A 27,124-nucleotide genomic window follows, 5' to 3' on the forward strand; every position below is an offset into this window, starting at 1 on the left:
TATGCATTAATAAGGGGAAAATGAGAATACTTTTTTTTTTAAGATTTTTTTTACACTTATAAGTGTTTGGAACTAGCAATTTCCTTTCTTTTTTTTTTTTTTTTTTTTTAAAAGATCTATTTATTCATCCATATAAGCACTGGGTATAGTCAGAAGCACGGGAGGGTGAGAGAATTCACCAGAGACAGAGTGGAGAGCAGAATAGGCAGACTGACGAAGTACACTGCTGAGGGGAGCAGCAGGCGGCAGGAGAGGTCTGCGCGCCATGTGGGACCCTCACCCAGTGGCCAGGATCAAACCGGCGCTGCATAAGCTGTGGGCAGCTTTGCAACCCAGCACTCAACTGCTGTGCCACCCGGGAGGCCTAAAAATGAGAATACTCTTGAAAGTAAAAGTCAGTTATATGAAAACGCATCCTGGGACTTCATACCCCTGGAGGCCTATGCGGAGAATCCTGCATGCCCACGAGCCAGTGACTTAGTGGCTCTGAAATACTTCATAGGTTTACTCTGTGGCTAAAACAGGAAACATAAATAGCTGTGATAGTCGGGAAACCACCACAGTAATTCCAAGAAGAGCTGGTCAGAAGCTGAACTAGGAGAAAAGTCACTTCCGCCCAAATTGTAACGAAACAATTATTTTAAAAGTGCTACAGGTATGTCCCTTAAAGTAAGTACCGACTACTGTCAGCTTCTCATCTATACCTCTTTCTCAAACCTTGAATGAAAGTGTCTAATCATCAGATTTTCCAGTAGATACAGAGACCAGCATCTGTATAAAAGGAGGAGTGACTCATATAATCGTTCAATGGGGCAAATGACTAGGAGCAAGGCATTAACAAGCTCCCAGAGACTCGGGAAGTAAACACCGAGGTGGGATGCCTCAGGAAAGTGATTAGAAAGCATGCGACTCAGGGCCTCCCCGGTGGCGCAGCGGTTGAGCGCTGGGTTGCGAAGCTGCCCGCGGCCTCTGCGGTGCTGGTTCGATCCCCGGCTGCTCCCCGGCCACCGGAGGAGGGTCCCACATGGCGCGCAGACCTCTCCTGCCGCCCGCTGCTCCCCTCAGCAGTGTACTTAGGTCCTTCTGCCTGCTCTGCTCCCCGCTCTGGCTCTGGTGAATTTCCTCACCCTCCCGCGCTTCTGACTGTACCCAGTGCTTGTATAAACAAAACAAACAAACAAACCAGCAAACAAATAAATAAAACATGCCTCTATTAAAAAATAAATAGATAGATAAATAAATAAATAAATAAATAAATAAATAAATAAATAAATAAATAAATGAAAAAGAAAGAAAGAAAGCATGCGACTCAGAAACGAACTGTGGAGATAGATGCTTCGATACAAATCACCCTGAATCTGTAAAGTGCGAAGATTAATCGACATCTTAGACTAGGAAAAGGGAGGGACTAAACTACACTGTAGAAAGACAATGTATCAGACAAGCCTGGGCTACACGAAAGGCGTCAGAGCTGGAGGAGGGGCCCGAGAAGGGGAAAAGGTGTTGAGTGAACACACACCACGCAGTGGCAGTTCACCTCATTTTCAACCAGTAGGGGGAATAAAAGATGCAAAGGCTGCTTGCTCACTACAGACACCGCAAGGCAGTATTCTCATTTTACAGAATCTTGTTATAAACCAAATTAACTCTAAACAGTGTGGAATCCTCAACTGAAGCTTGAAACAGGAAAGGACATAAGTGGAAGACTTGAGAACTCCAACTAAGTCTGGCTTCAGTTTATAGCATCCTACCAAGGTTCATTTCTCAGTTTTGAGAAAGCTCTCTGGTCACAGAGGATATCAACTTAAGAAGAAGCTGATTGGCAGAATGTATTTTTAGACTTACAAAAGAGTTGCAAAATTTTCTCAAAATAAAGATTTTTTTTTAAACATCATAATCATCTGTCCTCAATCCAAAAAAAAAAAAAAAAATAGCCCCTATATAGGTAAAATGTAAAACCCAAAGGATGATATTCTAAAAAATTGGGCCCCAAAGAAATTAAGAATTGAAGGAAGAAAATAATGTAAGAAGGGAGGTACCTGCAGTCATTCATCACATGGAAAATCCAACAACCCCTTATCGTGTCTGAACTCCTGGCAATCACCTACAGTCCACAAAATGGCTTCAGAGAGGCACAAGCGCCCAGTTAGACACAAGATTACATGTGTGCATGTTTCTGAGATTTTGTAACACTTAAGAATCCAAAGTTAGAAGTAAAAATAGATTATCCAAACTAACAGAAAATAAAATTATGTGACTGATTTTCCACTGATATGGAAAATCTCAAGAAAAAAATATATATGTATGTGTGTACGTTCACTGTAGGAAAAAAAATACGAACAAAACCACAATTAGAATCAAAAGGAAAAATACTGGAAACAGTTTCAATGAAAATGACCAAAAATTAGCACTAATTTCTCACAAATTTACAAAAAAAAAAAAAAAACTATAAACAGCCCCAACAGAGTAAAAGTAGAATAAAAATAGACAATTGGCTGAAAATTAAACAGACTTCATCATAGAGCAGCACCTACTAAGAAGATAGTCGGCACATGGGAGGGCCACGCACGGCGCGAGGCCGTCACAGAGCTGAGGTGCTAGAGCCAGGTCTGCCGCTGACCCGAAAGCTGCGAGCCCCACCAGGAAAAGACCAGACGTGTGAACTGCTTCCCTCCCGCGGAGCCTAGGAAGCGGATGGCTGCAGTCAAGGCAGGAAAAAGGTGGCAGCTCAGATAATCTGAGACTCCTTTAAGACGAGTGTGGACTGGTGTGCGGGTTGATGGACCTGGGAGCCCAGACACTAATGTGGCACCAACTGTGTGCATCAGGAGGCTTGCAGCACACCAAGAACTCAGGGGAGCGCCCAGGAGACAGTACCTGCTGACCCCCACATGAAGGCAAGATCCTCCCCTAACTGAGCAACCTGTGTAATCCCAAGAACTGGGAGTGTGGAAGGAGCAGAGGAAAAGGAAATAACCTCTAAAGCCCGAGACTGCACTAAACTGAGTCGCCATCATCCACGGGCCTGAGCACTCTGTGCAGGGTCAAGTCCCTTTCTGTTTCCTCACGCTCAGGAAGCAGAGACAGGGCCCGCGTCCTGACCTTACCGCCCCCGACACGACATCCTGGATATCATCTCAATGCCACCGCGAAAATCTGGGCGCTTGAAATGTCTACGCAAAGTGACCTACCTGATGTTCCCCAACTTAAAGAAGGGAATCGTGCCGAGTTGAATACTCCAGGCTGAACTTTATTAGGTGCATGCGTGGCAAAATGATGGGTAAAATAAAAGATGGTTTGGTTCTCTAGCCTCCCATGGTTCATGAAGCCTGGGATAGCTGTGAGCATCAGACTGAAAACAGCAACATCACTCCCTGCCACCACCCCCTTTGGTGGGAGGGGCTGGCGATTTCCTGGTGGCGCCTGGGCCTGCTCTCACCCGTTCCTGCAGAAGCTCCACGACCTGCTGGACACAGTCGTTGACATCGCAGGAGTCCGTTTTCAGCACCAGCTCGGGCGCCTCTGGTTTCTCATACTCCGAATCGATGCCGGTAAAACCTGCGCAAGATAGAACAGGGGTGGAAACGGAGATTACCTTAGGCCTGAGTGTCCCTGCAGTCCTGCTACATGATGTGGATGGTCTGAACCCCTGCGGCCCCCTAAGGTGCAGGCTGCAGGACTAGAACTCCACTCTGGGAAGAGATTTCCAATTCGGCATTGGTTTCCTCTTTAATTGTGGAGCTGATTGTCTTTACTCACAGTAGCTCCATTTGATCGAGCTGCCACCAACTCAGAACTAGTGTGCACAGCACGACGGCGCCTGGAGGGGACAAGGGTGAGCTTCCAGGGAGCCCCTGGTCTCCAAAGTCCTGCCAACTGACCAGAACAGGAGTTCACGCGTGTTTCTGCCTAAACACACCTCAGCTCACATACAACAGGCCCTCCGTGTTGGGCAACAAAGACAGGTACTCAGCATCACCAGGATTTGCTTTGCCCCTGGCCTGTGATACCTTCTAAAGATACAAAAATGTTCACGATAAAAATGCCCAGGAGTAGTACACCGGCTGGGCAAGACATGCCTCCCTCACCAACACAGCCTAGCAAAAAACAACAAAATCAACTACCATTAAAATAAGCAAAAGAGTTCGCCTTCAGGATCCTGGGTGCCTCATTTCACTTCTCTTGGCCAAACCGCCTTTCTGAAAAAACTCAAGTGCAGGCTGGCCGTAGGCAGTTACAGGGCTAAGCGGATTCCCGCCATTGTCACAAACCTTCAGCTCAGGCAGCCTGTTCTTCCTCAGAAGAGAAACTGCAGGCCTGACAGGTAGACATGACAGGCCCACATGACAGGCCATCAGCCTTGCCTGAGGCAGCCGACTTCCCCATGCAGGTGGGACCTGCCTAGGACTCAAACATCGCCCTCCTTCTCCTGGGGCCAGATGCTGAGTGTCACACACAGACCCCAGGAGCTTCTGTGACAGTCCCAGGTGTTCCCTGTCCCTGCTAGAGTCCCCAGGTGAGTCACTGGTCCCTGAGGGACACTGACTAAGCTATCCACCTGTGGCCTTTTTTTAATGCTGACAGGTCCTCTGTCTCTATTACCACCACCAGAACAGGACTACTGTCGAAGGAAGCCCAGGAGATAGAGTATTTATCAATGTCCCTTCTACGTGCAAGTGCGTGTCACAGTCACGCCGCAGTCTGGGTGCAGACTGTGAAACCTACACAGTGAGCTGCATCTTTTTTGATGTCATCCATGATGTGTAAACTCAGTCCAACTCAGCAAGCATCCAGAGAATGCATGAGAGACAGCGAGCACTGGGATATACTGGAAATAAGAAAAAGACATGGTCCCCACCCTCAAGATGCTTCTAATTCAGGCACCTTTCCCATAAGTGTGGAACTTCTTCCATTTTCACTGGGAAAAGAAAAGTGGTAGCAGCCAGCAAGTGATACCCAGTCTAATGCCAGGCACCACATTACACGCAGCAGGGTTCCCACTGGCCCCAAAATCTGTCTCACAAGGATTCCCACCTGAGCAACGATGCTCACCAGCCAGAGATCCCTCAGTGTGAGGACAAAGCTGCCTCAGGCGCTCAAGCTGCCCCATTCCCCCAACTGCTTGGAAAAGGGATCCGTCTGAGATGTGGCAGGATAAAATAGATAAAATGCTGGAGCAAAGAGGAGCTGGGAAAAAGTCTCGCTCACCTTTAATTTCTCCAGCCCGGGCCTTTTTGTAGAGTCCTTTCACATCCCTCTGTTCACATACATGCAGAGGAGCATCCACAAACACTTCGAAGAAAGGCAAGCTGGCGCCCTCGTGGATCTGCCTGGCGTTGTTGCGGTCCTTGGGAAAAAGAGGCACAGTGATGTGACAGAAGCTCTTCCACCCGCCACACGTCCCCGACATCCTGAGAAGCAACAGTGCTTTCCAGCAGAGTGAGTGGAAAGCACATTAAGGCAAAATAAATATAGTTTGAAACATAAACAAAGAACATCCAAGAAATCATTACAGCTTACTACACCCCTTCTACATTCAATTTTGAAATGGTATACTGTACCCCAAATCCGAGATAGGGGGCACAGCCATTCTTCAGAAGTCACCTTCAGGGCTCCAGGAAAAACCGACAACAGGTGAGACCCTTCAAACCAATTCATGAGAGACTGTGCCTATTTCACTATAGCAGCTGACAAGTGTCCCTTCTGTCTGATCTGAGTTTCCCTTACTAGACTATTAAGATTCTCACATCAGGGCTTCCCTGGTGGCGCAGCAGGTTGAGCGCAGCGCTGTGAAGCTATCCGTAGCCTCTGCAGCACCGATTCGATCCCTGCCGGCCATGGAGCAACCCACATGGCGCAGCAGACCTCTCCTGTATCGCCCACTGCTCCCCTCAGCAGTGTATTTCAGTCAGTCTGCCTGTTCTGCTCCCTGCTCTATCTCTGGTGAATCCTCTCACCCTACCGCACATCTGGCCTGTACCCTGGTTCTTGTATAAATAAATAAATCTTAAAAAAAAAAAAAAAAAGATTCTCACATTAGGGGCTGCATACTTTCTTTCTTGTGATATTCTTTATTTTTCCCCACCACCTGCCCCTTCAAAGTTTTCTCCCTCTCCCCTCTCTCTTAAGTTCAGAAATCTCACTTCAGTTACCAGTGCCCGCTAGTTTATGATTATTCTGCTTTATCAGTTCATCAACTTTCATCCTTTATTTTGTTCTCTTATGTCAAACCATACAATTTTCTTTAGCTCTCTGATCTGCTTTACCACACGTCACCCCCCAATTCCTTGTGAATGGCGTGTCCCGCCTCTCCTGTGGCTGAGAGTATCCCGCTGTGTGGGTCCCCTCCTCTCTCGGTGGGCACTGGGTTCCCACACACTCCAGCTATTACAAATAATGCTGCAGGGCACAGATTCCTGAGTTGATGGCTGATGTTGTAGTAACACAAATTTTGCTCCACCTTATGGCCAGAGGGGCCAAAAAGCAGACCAAGGTTATTCTTTCAGATACTGGATCTTAGCTGACAGCCCTCCAGATCAAGCCTTAACTTTCCCCCTTCCCAAGAGGTGCGAAGGTACAAGAATATACACCACCGTATTACCAATGTGGGATCAGTCAGGTTTGCCCAAGGTACCCTGAGTCGGCTTCCCTGAGGGGAGACAGAGGCTTGCCAATTCTACTTCAAGAATGCAGAGTGTTTTGAGCAGGGAGGGCCCTGAAGGCTGGGAGAAGCCTCTGCACTTGTCTAAGTCCTAGAAGAGACATCTAGAAGAATGCGGTTTGGAAGGCCTCATGGTTGTCGGTTTAGCAAGTGAACAGCCCTCTATCTGAAATGCTGTCTATCTCAGAACAAGGATGAGGTCACCCCGTCCTAGTCTGTCCTGTGATGTCTCCTCCTCTCGGTCCTTGCCACTCCAGACCCTAAATCCAGGATAAATATCCCTGGTCCTCTCCATTATTTTTTGGAATTTGCAACCATGTGAATTCTGCATATGCATGTTGTTATTTTTTTCCTTTGCTAAGCCGCCTGATGCTGCTTCGATGACTTGTCCAGCTGGAGAAGAGCCCAGAGGCTTACAAGGATGACTTCCTTGGCAGCCCACCACTGTGACAATGTTCTCTCTCCCAGGAGTCAAGAACTCATGTTCTCTTCCGACGTCTTACCCAGATACTTTAAAATGATGAACAGTCTCAACAATTCAGGAAAATGAGAAGTGGCTAGTCCTCACAGAACCTTCTAGGACTCCTGCATGTTCAATTAAATGAACCTGTATGATTAGCTCTCGAGCTGATATTTATCTGTATATCTTATAGCTCAAATGTTGTTTTTGTTTTTAAAACACCCCAGTCACCATCTAAACTTAAGGCACAGCACCAGAACGGTGCTATTACTTACTGCATGTACATCAGACACTGGGAGCTTTAAACAAGACACACCTCCACCCCCACCCCCGGGCACCTGCTCCATGCAGAGTAGCTACTACAAGTTTATGGATTGAAAAGGCCACTCGAAATAATTTAGCTACTGGCTTGACATCAATAATCCTGGTTATACTCTGGGGGAAGGCTTATGACATGCTATACCATAAGTAAATTGACTCTGAAAGTGGCAGCACACCTGAGTGTAAGGAGATATGAAGCTCGTAATGCACACCAGGCCGGCATCTGCAAACAGCTTGGCCACCTCCGCAATGCGCCGAACATTCTCCTCCCTGTCTTCCGGGCTGAAGCCAAGGTTTTTATTGAGACCTTGACGAATGTTGTCCCCATCCAAAGTGTAGCAGGGGATGCCGTGACACACCAAGTACTCCTCCAACGCCATGCTCACCGTGGTCTTCCCCGCGCCGGACAAGCCTGCCACGAACAGTCCAAACAAATTCCACATCAAGCAGGAGAATGACAGAGTAACAGCATTTCAATCACCAGCTGAGGCGTGACCGTTAGTCACAACAGCCCCTTGGTGACACTTGTGACCAATATTCTCCGGAAGGTTTGTCTCCAAGCTAGAACAATCATGGTACTTAAATAGAATAAGCACTTATACTTTTAATCATTCTTGCCTACGCCCAAAGGACTCCTAGAAATCCCTGGATTTCAAAGGCTTAACCAATTTTAATAGCAGATGTAACTGGGTATTTAGTCACTTTGTCTTTTTTTTTTTTTTTTAAAGATTTATTTATTAACGCATGCAAGAACCAGGGTACAGGCCAGATGCATGGGAGGGTGAGAGGATTCACCAGAGACAGAGCTGGGAACAGAACAGGCAGACTGAGTGAAATACACTGCTGAGGGGAGCAGCGGGCGAGTCAGGAGAGGTCTGTGCACCATGTGGGATTCTCGCCGGCCAGCCGGGATCAAACTCGCGCTGCAGAGGCTGCGGACAGCTTCACAGCACTGCGCTCAACTGTGTGTGCCACCAGGGGAGGCCCCTACAAGAAGACATGTCTTCTTGTCGCCACTATTCTAAAGTGGCATGCCAAATTGAAGACACAGTTATTTCTAGTGAGGGAAGAAAGAGAAAAGAAAAAAGCAACTGAGGCTAAATGGTTAAATTGCTCTCAGACGCTAAAGCACAAAAGAAAGAATAAAAAGCTATCAAAGTTTCTGTCTGGGCTCAACTTTCACAGTCAGCAGAGCCTGGGCCTATTCGGCAGGAGACCCAGTGTGAGTAAACAGGTGTGATTCAATTGAGCTGAGCTCCAAGGCCAGATAGAGGTGACTGCAAACCTGAGCAAGGGGTTACCCGAGGTGAGGGGCCCAAAATTCAAAACTGAAGAAAAGCCTCTTCCTACTCCCCATAAATGAACAGCTTGAATACTAGCCAATGAACTTCAGTCAAGACCACATTTCTTTCCTCCTATCAGCTTACCAGCCAGGAAAATTTAATTCCGATATTCTCAACCCTAGTCCCTGAAAACCTGTAGAACATCATCACAGGGAGTTAGATTTGGGTTGATGGCCTACTTCCTTGTCAACAGATTTGCAACAAAGCTGCTTGTTTTCTCACATGGCCAGGGCATCAATCTCTGTGCACAGGGTCAACAAGAACATGACTTGGTAACAACACTAAGTGACGTATCAGAGGCCCCCTGAACATCCCGGGGCCAGTACCTCTCACTGACTGCCTCTCCAGGCTTCAATGTGCAATAGCTGACCTGGGAGAATGCCCACTGCTCCACTCACCTTCCTGCACCAGCCACGCTGAGTCACTAAACAAGGAGAAGTGAAGGAAAAGGAAACGGACATTGACACACAGTGACAACCTGGCACCTTGGCGCATGTGCAAAGCTACAGACTCCACAGCAATGGCAGTTATGAGGCGAGAAGTCAAATCCTGAAGGTTAACATGCTGATGCTCTGGAAAGAAGAGGTGCTGGCACAGAAGACTAACGGAAACAAGTAGAAAAGCGGGCAGGGCCGTGAGAGGATCGCTGAGTGAGCTGTCTTATGGGTTTAAGCTCCACTAGTGTGAGTACAGCAGACTGCATTTCCCAAAGAGGCCTGCATCACCGTTGCCAGCCTGCAAGTTCTCAAACTGTGTGACAGTGGCAAGAGGTAGCAGCCAAGCCCTGGCCCCGGAGTCTGGGGGGCCGTAGCACGCATCCGTGGCCAGCAGACTGCAGGGAAGTTGACCCTGTGTGATTGTCCATGCTGGTGAGAAAAGGCTATGAGCCAGCTGTTAAATAGCCAGAGGTCCCCCGTGACAGACAGATTAGAACTCGACTCATAGACGGAGCTCCTGAGTGGACATGCCGAAGAACTGAAGGTGAGCTAGTGAGTGCCAAGCCATTCTCCCTCTTTCGTACAGAAACACAGACCTACCTACAACTGAAAGATGTCACTTAGGAAAAATACTGAAAATGAGAACACCATTTTTTGTAAATGATGTTGGGGGGAAAATAAATAGGATAAAGTCTTAGTGGGTAATGGCGGGGGGGAGGGGAGATGGGGGGAGGGTACAGCAAATTTTTAAACACCATTCCTAGCAATGAAAGTATCCATCATATTTAAAGCCACATCCAACATCTGGCTCATGTGCCCTCTGACCCCTGTTGAGGTGAACCCAGAGGACTGGGAAAGCAAACCAAGAAGCAGTCAGTTGCCAAAGCAAAATCTGAAAGAGAAAATTGAATATGTCATCAAACAATGTCACTTCAATACATAAAAAGAAGTTGATTATGTAAAATTCCTTGCTGCTGTTTCTCTTCATGTGGTTTATGAGAGTTTCTTGAGCGAAGGATCCAGGTGTCTTAAACATGCAGAAGTTTGTAGACTATAATGTGGTTTCATCTAGAAAGTACTTTTAAGATGCATTCTGGGGGGCCTCCCTGGTGGTACAAGGGGTTAAGATGCAACCTATAAAGCTATCCACAGCCATGGCAGCATGAGTTCGATCCCCAGCCAGGGAGCTGCCCACATGGCACAGCAGACCTCTCCTGACTCGCCCGCTGCTCCCCTCAGCAGTGTCTTTCAGTTGGTCTGCCTGTTCTGTTACCTGCTCTGTCGCTGATGAATCCTCTCACACCCCGTACTTCTGGCCTGTACCCCAGTTTTTGTGCGCATGGATAAATGAATCTTTAAAAAAAAAAAAAAAAGACGCATTCTGGCTAATCCTGTTTGAACAGTAAGTATGCTAACAAATCAAAGGAATCACTAAAAGGAAATCTGGTACTAAGCAACTTCATCAGTTATGTTTTGATATCTCAGATAGCAGAACAAAGCTCAGATGTCACAGGCTGACTCCTCATTCAGGGTGTCTGTAAACACTGCTTTTGCAAAAAACTGGTTTCTCTCTCACCGTACCTGTCAGCCAAACGGTGCAACCTCGAAAGCCACCTCTGGTCCCCACCACCTGGCCTCTCTTGTTCCTGCTGACATGGTGGGCTTGATAGGTGACGTTAGTTGCTCTCTGCATCCCCTAGGAAAAAAGAGAGATTTCTGGTTCACTTGAAGTCTTTACCCATTACAACTTTATACCTGGTCACTTGTAGACAGTCACTACCCCATGTCACACCATTGGCCGTGGTTTTCAGTGCTTCACATGCACCAATTAATTCACCCCTCACTGCCATACAAGGACACAGAGCTCTTACAGTGGTTTCACAGGTGAGGGGTGAGGATGTCAATGCAAGACGAATCCCCAGAACTAGGAGTCATCTTCTCCTTCAGTCACCCCTTCACTCAAGCACTGTCGATGGGGGGCTTGGAGCACACCCTATGAACAGAACAGGGTCCTGCCCTCCTAAGCTTACATTCCACTGGGGAAGACAAAGCAATAAACCAATAAAACTCAGTGGTGCTATCAGAGAGTGGCACGGGCACTGCAGAAGATCAAACAGGAGGACATGGAAAAAGAGGCCAGAGGTCTCTACAGGAGGATGTGGAGCAGGCACCTAGAGGGCAGGGAAGGCCACTGCAGGCCCTGAAAAGCAGGATGCAAAGTGCATGGTTAATTATTTGTGGCTATTCCACCAGAAAGGAGAAATACAACTGCTGTTGTCCCAGATTTTCTTCTTTGTAAAAGGTGTATAAAATGACGCAGGGCTCAAAGGCGATGAAAAGACACTTCTCCCAAAAAAAATACAAATGATGAATAAGCAGCCCTCAGTGAATGCAAATCTTAACTAGAAGGGGATGCCACTGTACACCCCGATGCAAGTTATCACCAAAAAGACCCACATCCCCAGTGCTGGGAAGGACATGGAGAAACCGAATGCTCACCTGGGTGTGGGTGGGGATGCGAAAGGGTGCAGGCCCTCTGGAGAACAGTCTGCTTGTTCTCCAAATAGAGTTACCCTGTGAGCAAACAAATCTGCTGCCGGTTCTATACTCACAGGAAATTAAAGTTCAGTAACCAGCTAAGAAAAAGGATAGCACAGGGTTCCCAACCCTTTTTATTTTTTTCTTTCAGTAAACTGATAAAGCAAAGTGAACTCTCGAGCTCTGTATTTCCAAGATGTTAAACAAAACCCAGTGTTTCAGGCACAGACATTCCAAGCCCCCCCCCGCCCCCACTCCACACACACACTGGAGAGGAAAGGGGAGCTCAGTGGCTGCAGCGGTTAGTGGGAGCAGGGCGCTCAATGGCTGCTAAGGGGGTGGAGGTGGTGGGAACAGGAAGGTCAAAGGCTGTCTGGGCCAGGGGTGTGGGAGCAGGGAGAAAGTCAGCTGCTGCACTTGCAGAACCTGTTTGACGTCCTCATTTTCTTTTGAGATCTTTCCCCAAGTTACCTTGCTTTTACACAGGAGAAAAATGCATGCAATGAATTTTCATTAATTTTGGCCCTATGAAACATCTTTGCTTTTCTTTTAAGTTGAATGGAATGGATAAAAACTATCTGAGAAGCTATAAGCTGCTGAGGATATTGTTATAGGGCAGGGAGAGGGGCAGCCCAAACCCCGCAAACCTGCCTATTCTAAATGGGTTCTGCGCATCAACACAAAACATAGGAGACTTTAATGGGAAGGAACTTTAATAAGGAAACAATACAGGAAAGGCAAAGAGTCTAGTTTCTAAATCAGGCACCCAAAGTTACCTGTCCCCTCGTGGGTAAAACTCCATCCATATGGGATCGGCCCAGAACAAGGCCCCAAAGCCTGCCCCAAATCTAAAGCATCGTCCAGTGGGGACCCACAGAAAAGGGTCAGAAACAACCAGACAAGCCCGAAAAGAAAAGAACAAAATCAACATCAAGATAAAAGCTGCCATTGTCACCTCCCCATGGGTCTCACCCACATCTGTGTCACCCAGTCCACGACCAAAAGACAAGCGCAGTTTCTTCACGTGTCTCCTGGCTCCATCCTGCTTCCTTCCTCAGTCTCTTCTGCAGCTTCTCCTCTCCCTGCTCAGCTCCACCCTCCCTTGGGTGGGGCAGGGAACCTGGAACTTCCCCCTTTCCTGGGGACCACCCTGTTACAATCCCCCCTTTTCATTTTTATTCCACCATATCTATGGTGGCACAAATCTCAGGGTGTAGTCTTAGGAGACAGTCTTTTTTCAGGGTTACAATGTGTGTAAGAGAAGCAACAATTAGTCAGCAGCATTGTCCATGAATGTCCAGTATGACAGTTTCATTACTTAAAAATAGTCCATTATACAAGCCAAAAGAAAAAAATTTGGAGCATTGGCTAAAACAAGGTAGCAAATATATCAAAATCACAGGGAAAAAATGTTAAAATGGTTAAAGCATCTTCCAGTGGGGACCCCAGAAAAGGGTCAGAAACAACCAGACAAGCCCGAAAAGAAAAGAACAAAATCAACATCAAGATAAAAACTGCCATTGTCACCTCCCCACGGGTCTCACCCACATCTGTGTCACCCAGTCCACGACCAAAAGACAAGTGCAGTTTCTTCACGTGTCTCTAGGCTCCATGCGCCTCCTCCAGGTCTCCTGGCTCCATCCTGCTTCCTTCCTCAGTCTCTTCTGCAGCTTCTCCTCTCCCTGCTCAGCTCCACCCTCCCTTGGGTGGGGCAGGGAACCTGAAACTTCCCCCTTTCCTGGGGACCACCCTGTTACAATATGACTGAGAAAATAAAGGGTAGCAGAGTCTTTTAATTGGTAGAAAAGAATGCTCTCTGCAGTTACTTACCTGCTGCATTTAAAAACAGCCTGGTGGGGCTCCCCTGGTGGCACAGGCAGTTGAGAGCAGCGCTATGAAGCTGTCCACAGCCTCTACAGCACGGGTTCGATCCGCGCCAGCAAGGGAGATAACCACATGTCGGGGCAGGCCTCTCCTGTTTCTCGCCCGCTGCTCCCCTCAGCAGTGTATTTCGTCAGTCTGCCTGTTCTGTTCCCTGCTCTGTCTCTGGTGAATCCTCTCACCCTCCCGCGCACCTGGCCTGTACCCTGGTTCTTGTATGCATGAATAAATAAATCTTAACAATAAATAAATAACAAAAAAACAAAAGCAGCCTGGTAACAATCATGGCAGTCTCCCCCTTACATGGGTACGAGGCTTATTGCTTATGGATGTTTGATATTTTTCATATTAAAAATCTTAAAATATCTGTCACAACCTCCTACCAACCAGTTTTTCAGAACACATCAAAAAGTTTTAACAACTGGAATCACCAGGTGGGGGGGTAGGGAGGGAGGCAGCCTGAATTCCACTGAGAATCTGCCTTGTAGAGTCTGAGACTCTTCTACTCGACTCCCCCTATTTCCCCTTCCCCTTCCTCTTCCACCCACTCCAGGCAAATCCTTCTGATAATTACGCAGGGAAGACATGACATGAGTGACTCACTGCAGTGAAGAGGGAGTTATTTCCTCCCGACTACATGCCAGCTGGCAGGATGCTGGATGGGGAGCTTGGACCCATGGGCAAGGAGCTTGTACCCACAGGGGAAGAAACCAGCTGCTGCTTCTTTCCTGAAGGTCCAGGAGACTCGGCGAGTGTCTCCTCAGCTTGTTGCTCATCCACCCGTCGGGACAGCAAGATGCACAGCCCACAGCACGCCTTTCTCATCCACGGACCACTCGGTCCTTGAGGGTGCGGCTACACTGTGGCCTCCCTGGCGGACAGGGACGGAGAGTTCCCGTCCTCTGTGTTCCGGAACAGCCTGTGTCTTCTCTTGTGCCTCGTCAGAGCTCAGTAAAATTTAGCCAGCAGGCATTTATTTAAAAGTACAGTCTGTTTTCTCTGTATAACTTGCAAATGAAGCCACGACTGACACTCAGGACCTTCAGTCTAGCGGCACTGGAAAATGCATGTCGTAGTGGCCCTTCACTGCCGACGTTCAGGGCCAAGTGACTCTCACTAGGTTAACATCCCTCAGCCTGATGTGCGTGGTGGACCTTCTCCACACATTCCACACACCTCTGTCTCCCCCACACAAGTGGCCAGAGCTCCCTTATGGACTCACCTTCACTTCCACACGGGCTGCTTTGCCATTTCATCCACTTCCCTAGGCAGCAAATTCTCCCATAATGTCATTGATAGACTATGATGCTTGTGAGTTTAGGATGGTTTTATGGAGAAATCTGCATTTCAGTAAAAGTACAAAGTGTACACCTAACACACGTAATTCTCAACTCAACACCTCTGCCCACCCCACCACCCCAAAGTGACCGCTGAACAGTGCACTGCTCCCCACAAGTACCCCTGAAATGCCAGCAGGCACATTTCTTTCACATCCCAAGACCTAACTAACATGGAGGAGAAGGTAGAAGACAAGGCAGTTCAACTGAAGAAGAGGTAGAGAAGCAAGAGAAGAAACCTGCAGATCACACTGACGATTGAAATTCACCTGAACATTCTGAGCAGGTGAATTAAATATCTGAATTAAATATCAAGGCCAAGACCAAGAGCAGAAGGGAAGACCACACTGCTGGAGTGTGCGAAGGACCTCGAATAGACTCCACATGACATCGGGCCACCAGGAAATGAGATGGCAGCGACACCGGCAAGAGCTGGCTGCAAACCAGGCCCCATCCCTGGCCTCCCAAACCAGAACCAGAACCAGAACTGAGTTACTACCAAGCCAGGCCTGTGGATCGCCAGCAACTCTCAAGGGCGTGCCCTGCCTATACAAAGCATTCTCCAAAGATTGTTTTTAAAAACCAAAGAACATTTAATATTTATATACTGGATATTTTTAAATAGCAATACCATTAGTGGCAGGGCCCCTGATGACCTCCTGTTGGGAAGCCCAGCCCTGGGGAATACCTAGAAGGCAAAATGAGGCTGATGAAAGGGCTTATTCATTCAGTACTTGCTCAGTGATCCCTTTTAGATACTGGAGATAAAAATGATGAGAAAAATTTAGGGGAAGAAGACAAAGAGATAAAGATCAGATCCTGCTCTCAGCTTGTCATTGTTTTCAGGCAACATCAAGAGCATATTCCTGGTACAAGTCCAGGTGGCCGCCCTCGCTAGGATAGTCCCAGCAGCATCTCCCACATGTGCACAGGGAGAGGGACATGGCCGGACCACAGCCAGGCCAACACTCTGGAGAAACACACGTGCCTCATGCTTGCCTTTCATGTGCTGCGAGTTCAGTGCCTGCTGTCTGGTTCATTTCTGTGCCACACCTCAGTCTTCTGCCAAATCCAGAACGGGCTGCTGGCTTTGTATGGAAGGTATCTAACTGCGTAAGGGACAAACTGTTGTTCGGAAAAGATGGAACTGGTAAAAGGGAAAACAGACTCATTCATTTATTGATTTGCTTTTTCATTCACTCCCTGGCAGGATGAATGCAGTAGCCATAAAAGCAGGAGCCTTTTCTGGCTTTTTACCATTGCATCCCAGGCCCTTGGATGAAAAGTAGGTACAATGTAGGTGTTAAATGTTTGATGAATGAATAAATGACAACAAGAACTTCAATAGTTCTAGCACCATACCAGACACCATCAAGCTGTAACAGAAAGCTTATTTAGACATCACCATAATCCTACGAGGTTTGTACTATTATCTCTACTCTAGGGGATGTTTCATCATCCACGTTTTCTATTTGAGAATACTGAGGCACAGAGGGGATTAGGTAACACGTCCCAGATCACACAGGCGGTGGAGCGTATAACACGAATCCTACCCTGTATGGAACTTTCTCTGTAACTTAAGCTGACCTAAAGTACTCATGTTATCTGAGGCTTTGAGATGAGCAGCACCCACTCTGACACTGCACCCTGCCCTTACCCCTGCTGTGCAGGAAAAGGGGCTCTGCATAGACACCCACCATCTCCAACGAAGCAAGGCTGCACACGACTGTGATAGTGAATGCAACCAACCCAGGTGCAGTGTAGACACGAGGGTCCCACGGAGATGGTGCGACAGCCCACGATGATATGAATTCAGCATGTGATGGGGAACAGGCAGCCAGGCGGAAGGCCAGGCTTTTGTGGAACCAGGAAGAGTACCATGTGGAAGGCCAGCTGGGGCAGGAGACACTGAGCTCTGGCCATTCCAGAGCGCAGGGAGAGGGGCTGGAAAGGCACCCCAGAGTGAGAATGAATGCGAGGCAGAGTTGCGACCGCTGTGTGCACTGTGAGCGAGGCAGGCCCAGGCAAGGGAGTCAGCCCCCACTGAGTGTAGGGCCGCAGCAAAGGACACGGAGTCTGACCCCAGAGGGCCCACATTTCCTGAAGCCGGCCAGCACACGGCCAAGGGCCAACACCCTGGCGCCCGATGGCTAGCTCATTGTGATGAGCTTTATCAGATGGGCTGGGGAGGGGTTTTATCAGCTTGGGCTGGGGAGGGGCTAAGCGCCAAGGTCATTCCCAATTTCTCTCCACTGTTCCTGCAGCCATATAGCTTCCGGGACTATTGACTGTTCCCAGTGCCTAACACTCCATTCGCCCCTCTCCTGGCCCATAGCTCCTTGAACCCACTTCTTTTCCCAGCTCCTTCACAGGAGCTATTACCCCAAATTAAATTTTAGGTCTCTGGTCTCTCATTTCTCTCTCTTTATATTCTCTAAATCAAGTTCAACCATCCAGTCTTCGTGTCCAAACTTAACCTAACTCAATCCCGACAGTGCTGGTGTCCACACCTGCCCACTGTGGATGTGAAATGTGCCTCATCTGAATAACGTGTGAACATGCACACAAGTCAGATTCGTTACTAATTTCATATTGATTCTGATAGCATTAAACTGACATTTACATTGAAATGAAGCAACTACAGATACATACTGGGTCACATAAATCACTCAAATTTATTTTAACCTGTTCCTTTGTAGTCTTTTAGTGTGACCTCCAGAACGCTGCAAGTCACAGGTGTGGCTCGTCCTAGTGGATGCCTCTACTCCATATTCTAGCTTCCTGAGGCTGCCCCCTTGCACGCAGCATGTGTGAAACTGGATCCACCACGAACAAGCTCCTTGACATCTCCATGGCTCTGTTTCTTCATCTATAACATGAAGACACTAATTCTAACAAGGAGGATAACTCACCGGTAGAGAGAACCCACACCACGGATGACGCCACACACTGTTCTAAGTGTGTTTTGCAGATTAGCTGCTGTGAGGCTATTGCTGCCATTTTATAGACAGTCAACCGAGGGACAGAGAAGTTATCTCACTGACAAAGGTTACCCGCGAAGCCCTGGCAGTCAGCTCCACAGTGCCAGTGTCCCCCCAGAATGCCCAATCAGAGATGCTGCAAACATTCCAAGTCATTTAGGAAAAACACCGTGAACTGTACCTGGCACAGAATACGCTGTTCCTTGATGATGAGGTTTAATTGTCCTCTCTATCAACCCAGCCCCCACCTACCTCTGTACTTCCCTCTATGGCAGAACCTTTCTCTGTTTCCTAGGATTAAATCCTCAGGATCAACTCCTAATTTCCCTCACGTTTCCGTCCTAAGCCGAGTCAGGTCCTTCTTTCTCTCCCTGCAGTGCTTTTGACATGTCCACTCTGCAATTCCCACTCCCATCTTAACCTGGCCTGTCATACCCTCACACTGGATTAATAGTGTGGATCAACAGCCATGAGTCCACAGGATAGATCAATATCAGTAACAAAAACCCCTAAAGCAGTACTCAGTCTTGGCATCCTTTAAACCTATGGGCTCCTGTCAACCCCAACACTCCCCTGTCTGTCCTCCAGGGCTCCCTCCTCTGGGCTCTGACAGCATCTTGTTCTTCCAGCAGACCCAGCTAGGCTCCCCAGAACACCACTTTCATCTCTGCTGGAACTTGAAAGGTGCCTATCAGCTGACTTAAATATGCGAGTGCTAAAGAAGAAGGATCTTTGTCTCTGACAAGGCACAGAAAATTAAAAATTCTAGAGTTCTCCAAATCTCCCACAGAATCAAGACTTAACTGAGCAGTCAAACTTTGACAACTGCATAATCCAGTCCCTCTGACCGAATTCAAGCGTATCTGCACTTCTCAACAAAAACTCTCCAGAGTAGCAAACAGTGTCTTCATTGTTCCTGGAGAGAAAAATCATGACATTAATTCTTATCCCCAGCCCTTATTCCTACAGTTCCCCTCTGTTTCAGAAATCTTAGCACACTTCTCCACTTCTCCTTCATAAACCCTCCTCCAAAACACCCTGGCTAAACTAATCCCTCTAAATTACGATAAAACTTGCGTTTCACACCATCCCCTGCGCTCAGTGCTGATATATTCCATCCTCCCGGCACATGCCACTTACAACCCAACCAGGCCTTGAGCAAGGAAGGTAGACAGCGGCAGTTTTCATCCATTCCATCGGCACTGCTGGTTTCTACAAAGAATGTGCTCTTCACTGACACGTAGAATAGTTAATGAGTTGTGGATGGTGCAACCAATTTTGCAAGTACCCTCACTTAGCCAACCTTCCCTAACCAACAAATTCCTCAAGGTAACAGGCTTGAAGTGGGGACATGCTACTTTTCAAATTCATTCCAGTCAGCTTGAAGTCAAGTCAAGATCACACTGCCAGAAAAGGCAGACCTGGAACCAGCCACCAGCTCAGCCGCCCAGCCCAGTGCTCTTCCCCGAGTTTACTTCACCTTTCCTCTCCTTTCCCTCCTTAGCACCTAAGAAGAATTAAGCAACTAAAAGGAGAAAGGAACCAGCTGAGAATTCTTGGTAACGCCAGACTGGCTAAATGAATGACTTCTAATCAACATTTGCCTGAAATAGCTTCCTCCTCTTCTTCCCCCCCCCCCCTTCTTTTTTTGGTGACTCACCAAGGGTAATGATTTGCTAGGCTGCATGGAAACCTCCTACTCTTGTTCTGTGAAATACAAATTTTCATCTGAACCTAAAACCAGTTTCTCTCCGGACTCCAAAGTGGGACACCACCTCCCCCAACTCGCCACTGCAATTACAAAATCTTCGCTGGCGGCTGTTTCTTATCAAAAAAAAAAAAAAAAAAATTAAGGAAGGAAGCCTTGAGGGCACAGCCCTCGACCCTCAGAGCCAACTGACAGTGGTGGCTAAACTTCCCCCGCCCTCAGCCTCCCCACACCTGAGCGCCCCGGAGCCCAGGCTCAGGCGCCGCGGTGCAGACACTGCCGTTCCACACCGAGTCACAAAGAACCTCAGTCCGGGCAGCCTGGACTCGTGAATGGCCACATTGTTGGGTCCCCTCCCTCCAACGCTGAAGCTCGGCGAGGGAAAGAAACGGACACGGACCCGAACCCGGGCGAACTGCGCGGGCACAGCCGAGAAAACCCAGAGGCCGCGCCGCCTCCTCAGACCTCCGGGCCCCTGCGGGGGCTCGGGCCGCTCCCAGGCGGGGATGCCGGCCCCGCAGACGCCCCGCGGCGGCGCCCCGCTCTCCGGGAGCCGGGACCCCGCAGGGGCGCGCGCCCCGCCGGCCCCGCGCCCTGCAGCACCCCGCCCCGCCCGGGCGCGCGGCCTCGGGTGCCGCCCGCGAGGATGCAGAGGCGCGGGCGGGAGGCGGCGGCCCCGCGGCGCCCTCCCCCGCGCCGACTCACCCAGTTCTGCGCGTTGTTGCTCAGCTTGACTTTCTTGCACAGGCTGCCGGGGCCCTCCATGCCGCAGAGCGCGCGCGGGCGTGGTGCTGGGCGCCGCGGCGAGCCGGAGAGCCGCGGGGGCGGGGCGGGGGCGGGGCGGGGGCGGGGCCTCTCGCGCCGTGGCCGACGCGCGCTGACGTTCCGACGGCGCGCCGCGTCGGCCACGCCCCCGAGAAGGGTTCCGGGGCTGCGGGACCGAGCGACGCGAGCGCGCACGACGCTCCGCCCCCTTGCCGCTAAGGCCGGGGCGGGGCCCGCAGGCCGTCCGGCACCTGCGCTGGTCTTCGGCCCGCTCGCTGCCCGGCGCTGCGCATGCGCGCGGCCTGCCGCCGCGTCTGAGGCGCCGGCGCCCGGGAGGAGCCTGAGGGGAGCGCCTGGCATCGGGCCGGGCGTCGACGCCGACGGAGCCGCCGCCTTTCTGGCTCCTCCGCCACAAGTCCGGCCTCCATCCTCCCAGCCGGTGCCCACGTCCGCCTGGCCGCAACATAGAAAGGATACGCCAGCCTCGCCCAGGGGAGGAGACACGCACCGCACAGCGAGCCTCCGCGCCCGCCGGACCGCGTGGAAGCCGGGCTCGGCGCGCCGCGTCAGAAAGTCGGCGCCGGCCCCGACGTCGAAGATGGCGGCCATGTGCGAGGCCTCCCTCCCCGCCAGCCGGCCAGCCCTTCTCGCGGGCAGCCCCCGGGGGCCTCTGGAGGCTTGGCTTGTCGGAAACCCTCGCAGGACTGCAATCCAGGACATTTTTCAAGTTCACCGCCTTCCAGGCTAGTTCATGGGACGATGGGCCATGGGGGAGCTTCCTCCTCCGTGTACCGCCCCTCCCGGCCCGGTTTCCGGAGGCGCGCGCTCTCCCACCGCTGGCCCAGCACCCAGAGAGCTCTCACACACCCTCAGCCCTCAGCCCTGGAGCTCCAGAGCCACTCTTCCTAGCTAGCGACTCAGCACCCCTCCTTTTACTCCAGGGCTACCGCCTTGTGTTAGACCTTCCCCAGAACCAGGATGAACCCAAATTAGTCCCCCTAAGTGGACATCCTCCCACTGTGCGGGAGTAATTCTCCCACATGCAAATCGCATCTTAGCGAGCACCCAAAAGGGTAGGGGTTCCCTGTAACTTTTTTAGGGCAGCCTTAGTTTAGAGTCCATGCTTGCAATTGAATTTCATTGTAATTCTGAGTTCTGCCAATAACAAGAATGAGCTTGGAAGAGAAGCCCCAGCTTTCGATGGTACGCAGGGCCGTGTTTGGGTTCAGCTAAGGTATTCAGAGAAATGGTGTTAAGAGGAAAATGGCATTTAGATGTCGCAAGGTGGGCTTCGAGGAGTGCTCGTTGCTTCTGAATTAGCCCCTATTTCTGAGATTTTTCGTGAAAGACTTCAAGGTAAAATGGAAGGAGACAGCAGAAGGGAATCCCCTCGTGTGGGTGGGCCTCATCCAGTCAGTTGAGGCCTGAGTAGAAGAAAAAAGTTAAGGGGCGATCCCAAGATGGCTATCTGTACCAGGTCTGGAGGAGAGTCAGTCAAGAGGTTTCCCAGGGGCTCAGAAGAACCTTGAAGAGCTGAGTTTAGGAAGATTAAATCTGTGCAGCATCAATCATGACCAGACTGAAAATATGCCTCAGGGTTAAATTAGTGATAACTACTTAGAAAATGATGTCACCAAAAAGGACGCATTGACCATAGTCTTTTATACAAACTGTATTTCAGAGCAAGCCAGTAGCTAATTAAGGAAGTTCATCCTTTCATGTTACCTAGAATTTTAGCTACTAAGTGCAGAAGGAATATTTGCATTTAAAAATGACCACTTTAACATCTGATGAGGTCATTGACATAGGCAGTAATTACTAATGACTGCTAAATGTGTTAGGTGTAAGGTAGTATGATAGGCAACTTCATGTGTGAACTTGATGCGCCCAGATATCTGGCTGAGCATTATTCTGGGTGTGTGTGAGAGTGTTCCTGGGTGAGAGTAACATTTGAATCAATAGACTGGGAGTAAAGTAAATTGCTCTCCCTCATGTTGGTGGGCCTCATCCACTCAATCAGTTGAAGGCCTGAGTAGAAGAAAAAGGTGACTGACTCTTCTGCAAGTACCAGGAACAACTCCTACTTAACTGCCTTCAGCTGAGACACTGTCTTTTCCTGCTATCACACTTGAACTGAAATCCTGACTCGTGGGTCCCCAGCTTGCCTTTCAAACTGGAACCTATGTTAGCATTCCTAGTTCTCAGGCCTTTGGATTCAGACTAGACCTGCACCATCAACTCTCCTGGGTCTCCAGCCTGCTCAGTCTCAATTATCATGTGAGCCAATTCTTTATTATCTCTGTCTGTCTGTCCGTCTGTACTGTTGGTTCTTTCCCTGACTAGTGTGGTAGGAAAGGAAATTTTATAGTGGAGCGATCAAGACACCACCTGCATTCTCTCAACAATCTACCTTCTTTAAAAACGGGGCGCCAGATATCATGCACTTTAAGATGTGATATAATAAATACTCAGCACTAATTGTCTTAGTTTGGATTGTTCCAGAGGCAGGCATGGAAAGAAAGATTCACATAGAGTCAGTTGGCAGGTAATCTGTGTGTGGATTGGGGAGGTGGTAAAGGAAGGAAATCAATAAAGAGCATGATATCAAGTGGCTACTGTGTGCAATTGCAACTTAATCCCACCCAGATCTCTTGAGAAATGGTGTTGAATATGTGCTCCAAGGGCTGTTTATCTGGTAGATGAGAGCTATTCAGTCATCCTATTCAAGGACTACTCCCAGGGAGTGTATTTTTAGCCTGCAGGATGCACAGGTATTGGCAGTAACAGGGAACTAAGGAAGCTTGGCAGTGTTAAGTGCTTTACCGTGGTAATACTGGTGCATCAATCTCAGCAGGTTGTCTGCGCTGACCAGAGTTAGAAAGTTTACCCATAAGCCACAGGTAAATGGTCTCCAGAATCTCAGCCACTCTCCAGACTCCCAATTTTGAAATCCTCACCCACTGAGACACTGAGTGATGATTTGGCAGCAGGCAGGAATATTTGATTTCTATCTGGAAGGAATCTTGCGATTCAAGGAAATCCCTTTCTCCTACCCATCTCAAGCCTCTGGGTCTTGCCAGAGATTTCTTAGTCTGTGAGAAAATACCCCCTCTGCTCAAAGCAGCTCCATGTTCTCAACAGTTAGCATAGGTGAAGATAGGCGAAGCAAGAAAACCATATATCCTCCACCAGAGGGATTTGATTTAATGAAGAAGAAAGAGGAATAAGACTAAATGATTCCCTGAAATATCACGTATCAATTTCATCTGAAGCATTGTCTTCTTGTTGACTTTATTTTTTTCCCCTTGGGAAAAGGGCCCCCAAACAGTGAATTTCATAAAACCAATTACTAAAAACTATATTTTAAAATTTTGGCTTGTCCATAATTCAAAGAAAAAAAAATTTTAAAGATTTATTTATTTATTTATACAAGCACTGGGTACAGTCAAAAGTGTGGGAGGGTGAGAGAATTCACCAGAGCCAGAGCGGGGAACAGAACAGTCAGACCGACGAAATACACTGCTGAGGGGAGCAGCGGGCAGCAGGAGAGGTCTGCATGCCATGTGGGACCCTCACAGGCGGCGGGGGATCGAACCAGCGCTGCAGAGGCTGCAGGCAGCCTCGCAACCCAGCGCTCAACCGCTGCACCCCTGTGGAGGCCCAATTCAAAGAAAATCTTGACAGTTAATGGAAGTAACTTCTAGAATTCTATATTTTCTACTTATTACATGACCTCAGGTAAATCTTATAACTTCTGGGGATGGAGAAGAAATTGGACAAAAGATTCTTCCACTTGTTATTTATGCTAGATTTTTAATTTACATGTCATTGTCACCAAGCAAATGGGCTCGCTACCCAATGTACACAGAGACTGATACCACATCAGGTTTTGAGAAAAGAAACTTTATTCCAAATCAGTTGACAAGGAAGTAGAAAATCAACTGGAATCTACCTCCTAATTAAGAAAAGGAATGAGATTATATAGTTTTGGGAAACTAGGTCAAGAACAAAGGAGTTAAATTTTATTGACTAAAAAATGGGTTGAGGCAAAAGAATGTGGATGTGCCTCAAGTTCATTGGTTCATTACAGGGCAACTCATACATAAGTCTGCATTTCTGTTGCGTTCCTTGGTCTCTAGGTAGCCCCTGGAGACTAGAATGGCCTCTAGGTAGCCCCTAGAATGAGTTTGCATTCCCTAGTCTCTAGGTAGCCACTCTCTTCTCAAATCATCTTCCCTAAAACTAAACTAGTTCACTTGCTAAGCCTCCAGGCTCTACTGTGTCTATAAAAGCAAATTGCAGAGAAAAGTTTAGATACGTCTCTCTTTTGTACTCTGAGAGTCTGAGAGTTTAGCCTCAGTTGCATCATTTATACCTGGAAATGATCATTGACACAACCTTCAAATTGTCTTTAAGTGCCTGCTGTATGTAAAATATTGTCTTAATGATTTCTATGTGAAAGTGGCTGAGTGGTAAATAACAGGTTGCAGCACCAGACACAGCATATATTCTCTTCCCTAGTGTATTTCAGCATAGTGCTTATGAGACTTATCCATGTTGTGTCTACCAGTAGTTCATTTTCTTGAGGATTAGCGTTGTATTGTATACCGTGTTACTAGTAAATTAACTTTTAAGTTGAGCACAGAGTGCTGGATGATGAGTTGTTGATGAAAAACAGATCACAGGAGAAAGAGATGCCAGCAATTTTGTTGCTCACGGGTCCTGGGTGAAGTGTATGACACACAGTCAGGGGTCCTGTTGAGAGGTCGAGGCAGGATACAGGCACAGGCAGAATCTATGGCCCAGGCCCCAGGTCCTAGTATTGGGGTACAGTGCTTTGGGTTTCTCAGGCTAAACCTGGATTGGTTCATTCAAAACAAAACACCATGGTATTACTAAGCTCGTCGGAGGTCTTATCTAAGGCGCACACTGAGGCCCTGTGAGGCTGGGACACTGTAGATCACCTGGGAGGTTGGGGAGCCATCTCAGGAACTTAGATTTGCTTGTGACTCTGGGCTGTTGTCCAGGAAGGCGCCCATACAGGGGGCTGTTGGCGGGGTCAGACCCCACAAGCTGCATGTGCAGATCCAATGGATGCCTCAGTAGGAACACCATGGAGTAGCTTAGCAAACTCTCAATGGACGGGTGTACCATGATTTTTTTGTTCACCAGCTGATGGGTATTTGCTTAATTTCTGTTTGGGGCTATTGCAAGTAAACAACCATATACAAACAACCATACACAAGCCTTTGTGTGGATGTTTGCTTTCCTTTTCCCCGGACAAATTCTTAGGACAGGAATGGATGAGTCATATTGTAGGTATATGTTTAATATATTTTTTTTTACCTGCCAAGATCCTTTTCCAAAGGGATTGTACAATTTTACATTCCTGCCAGTGTGTTGCTCTCTTCAATGTTGGCTGTTGCAGTAGCGTGCAGTGGTATCTCACTGTGGTTTTCATTTGCACTTCCCCAGTGACTGAAGATGTTGATCATCTCCTCATGGCTTAGCAGCTGTCTGTGTATCTCCTTGGTCAAAAGTCTGATCAGATCCCTTGTCCATTTTCTTTTTTTTTTTTATTTGTACAAGAACCAGGGTACAGATCAGAGATGTGGGGGGTGAGAGGATTCACCAGAGACAGAGCGGGGAACAGAACAGGCAGAGCTACTGAAATACACTGCCGAGGGGAGCAGCGGGCGAGTCTGGAGAGGTCTGCCGTGCCATGTGGGTATCTTCCTTAGCCGGCCAGGATCGAACCCACACTGCAGAGGCTGCGGACAGCTTCCCAGCACTGTGCTCAACCCGCTGCACCACCTGGAGGCCCCCCCTTGTCCATTTTCTAACTGCGTTGTTTCTTGTCCCATTACTGAACTGTGAGACTGCATATATCTTCTGTCTCAGATAGTTTATTTTTCACCTGTACAAGTTCAGCTTCGGTCTTCTTTTTTTTTTTAACCCGTTTTTCATGTTAGCACAAGCAGTTTGTAGCACAAGCAGTTTGTCCCCTAACTCTCCGATTTATAGGTAATGGAGCTCATTCTTTTATCTGTTTACATTGATTTGTATTGATTGACTTTTTTGCACTAAGGGTCACATCATCTTTTCCTCCTCACCCTCCTTCTTAGCAGACCACTGATGCTGTGAATTTTACCTTGTTGAGTGCTGCATATTTTTGTATTCCTGCAAATATCCTTAGCATTATTCTGGGTCACAGTTAAGTGACTTGGACACAGATTGATCCTCTCAGGGCTTGTTTTCAGCATCCCTGGGTGGTGCCAGAGCACCCTTCAGCCTCTGACTGATTGTGCCCCACCACTCAGAACGGCGTTTCAGGGACTTTGCCCACATCAGAGTTTTCCACTCTGGCTGTGAGAAATTAGTCCATTTCTGCTGGGTGGGAGCTCTGGGCATTTCCCCTCTACTCCTTCTGGGTCTCTTTCTCTTTCCTGTGGTGGTTTCCATCCTTTGCTCAGGTAACCTTCCTGCCATGTTGGAAACTCTCTCTGCAGTAATGGGTCCTCTCTTGTACTCCACTCTGTCTCTAGACTCCTAGCCTCATGTCCTAATTCAGGGGTGCCTGGGTCACTGTCTGGTTCCCCTTCCCTGCACTGCAGCCTGGACATTCCAGGTGGAAAGCAGAGGCAGCGAGAGAGCGTCCTTGTTTGTCTCCCCATCTCTCAGGTACCACTGTC

General features: G+C 48.5%; 1 protein-coding gene across 1 annotated transcript in view; it reads right to left on the bottom strand.

Moving 5' to 3' along the window:
• Window positions 1–20,443, bottom strand: part of PAPSS1 (3'-phosphoadenosine 5'-phosphosulfate synthase 1) — a gene marked incomplete at its 3' end in the record, with an annotated part of 44,940 nt that extends 24,497 nt beyond the window's left edge. The window contains exons 1-5 of the mRNA XM_084251782.1: window positions 20,373–20,443; window positions 10,804–10,918; window positions 7,619–7,854; window positions 5,209–5,347; window positions 3,440–3,558 (exon numbers count right to left, since the gene is read on the bottom strand). Coding sequence (XP_084107908.1) covers window positions 3,440–3,558; window positions 5,209–5,347; window positions 7,619–7,854; window positions 10,804–10,918; window positions 20,373–20,432 — 669 coding nt within the window. The 5' untranslated portion in view covers window positions 20,433–20,443. The remainder of the gene's footprint in view (window positions 1–3,439; window positions 3,559–5,208; window positions 5,348–7,618; window positions 7,855–10,803; window positions 10,919–20,372) is intronic.
• Window positions 20,444–27,124: the final 6,681 nt, after the last annotated feature.

Source organism: Talpa europaea (assembly GCF_964194135.1).
Source record: "Talpa europaea genome assembly, chromosome: 13".
NCBI lineage: Eukaryota > Metazoa > Chordata > Mammalia > Eulipotyphla > Talpidae > Talpa > Talpa europaea.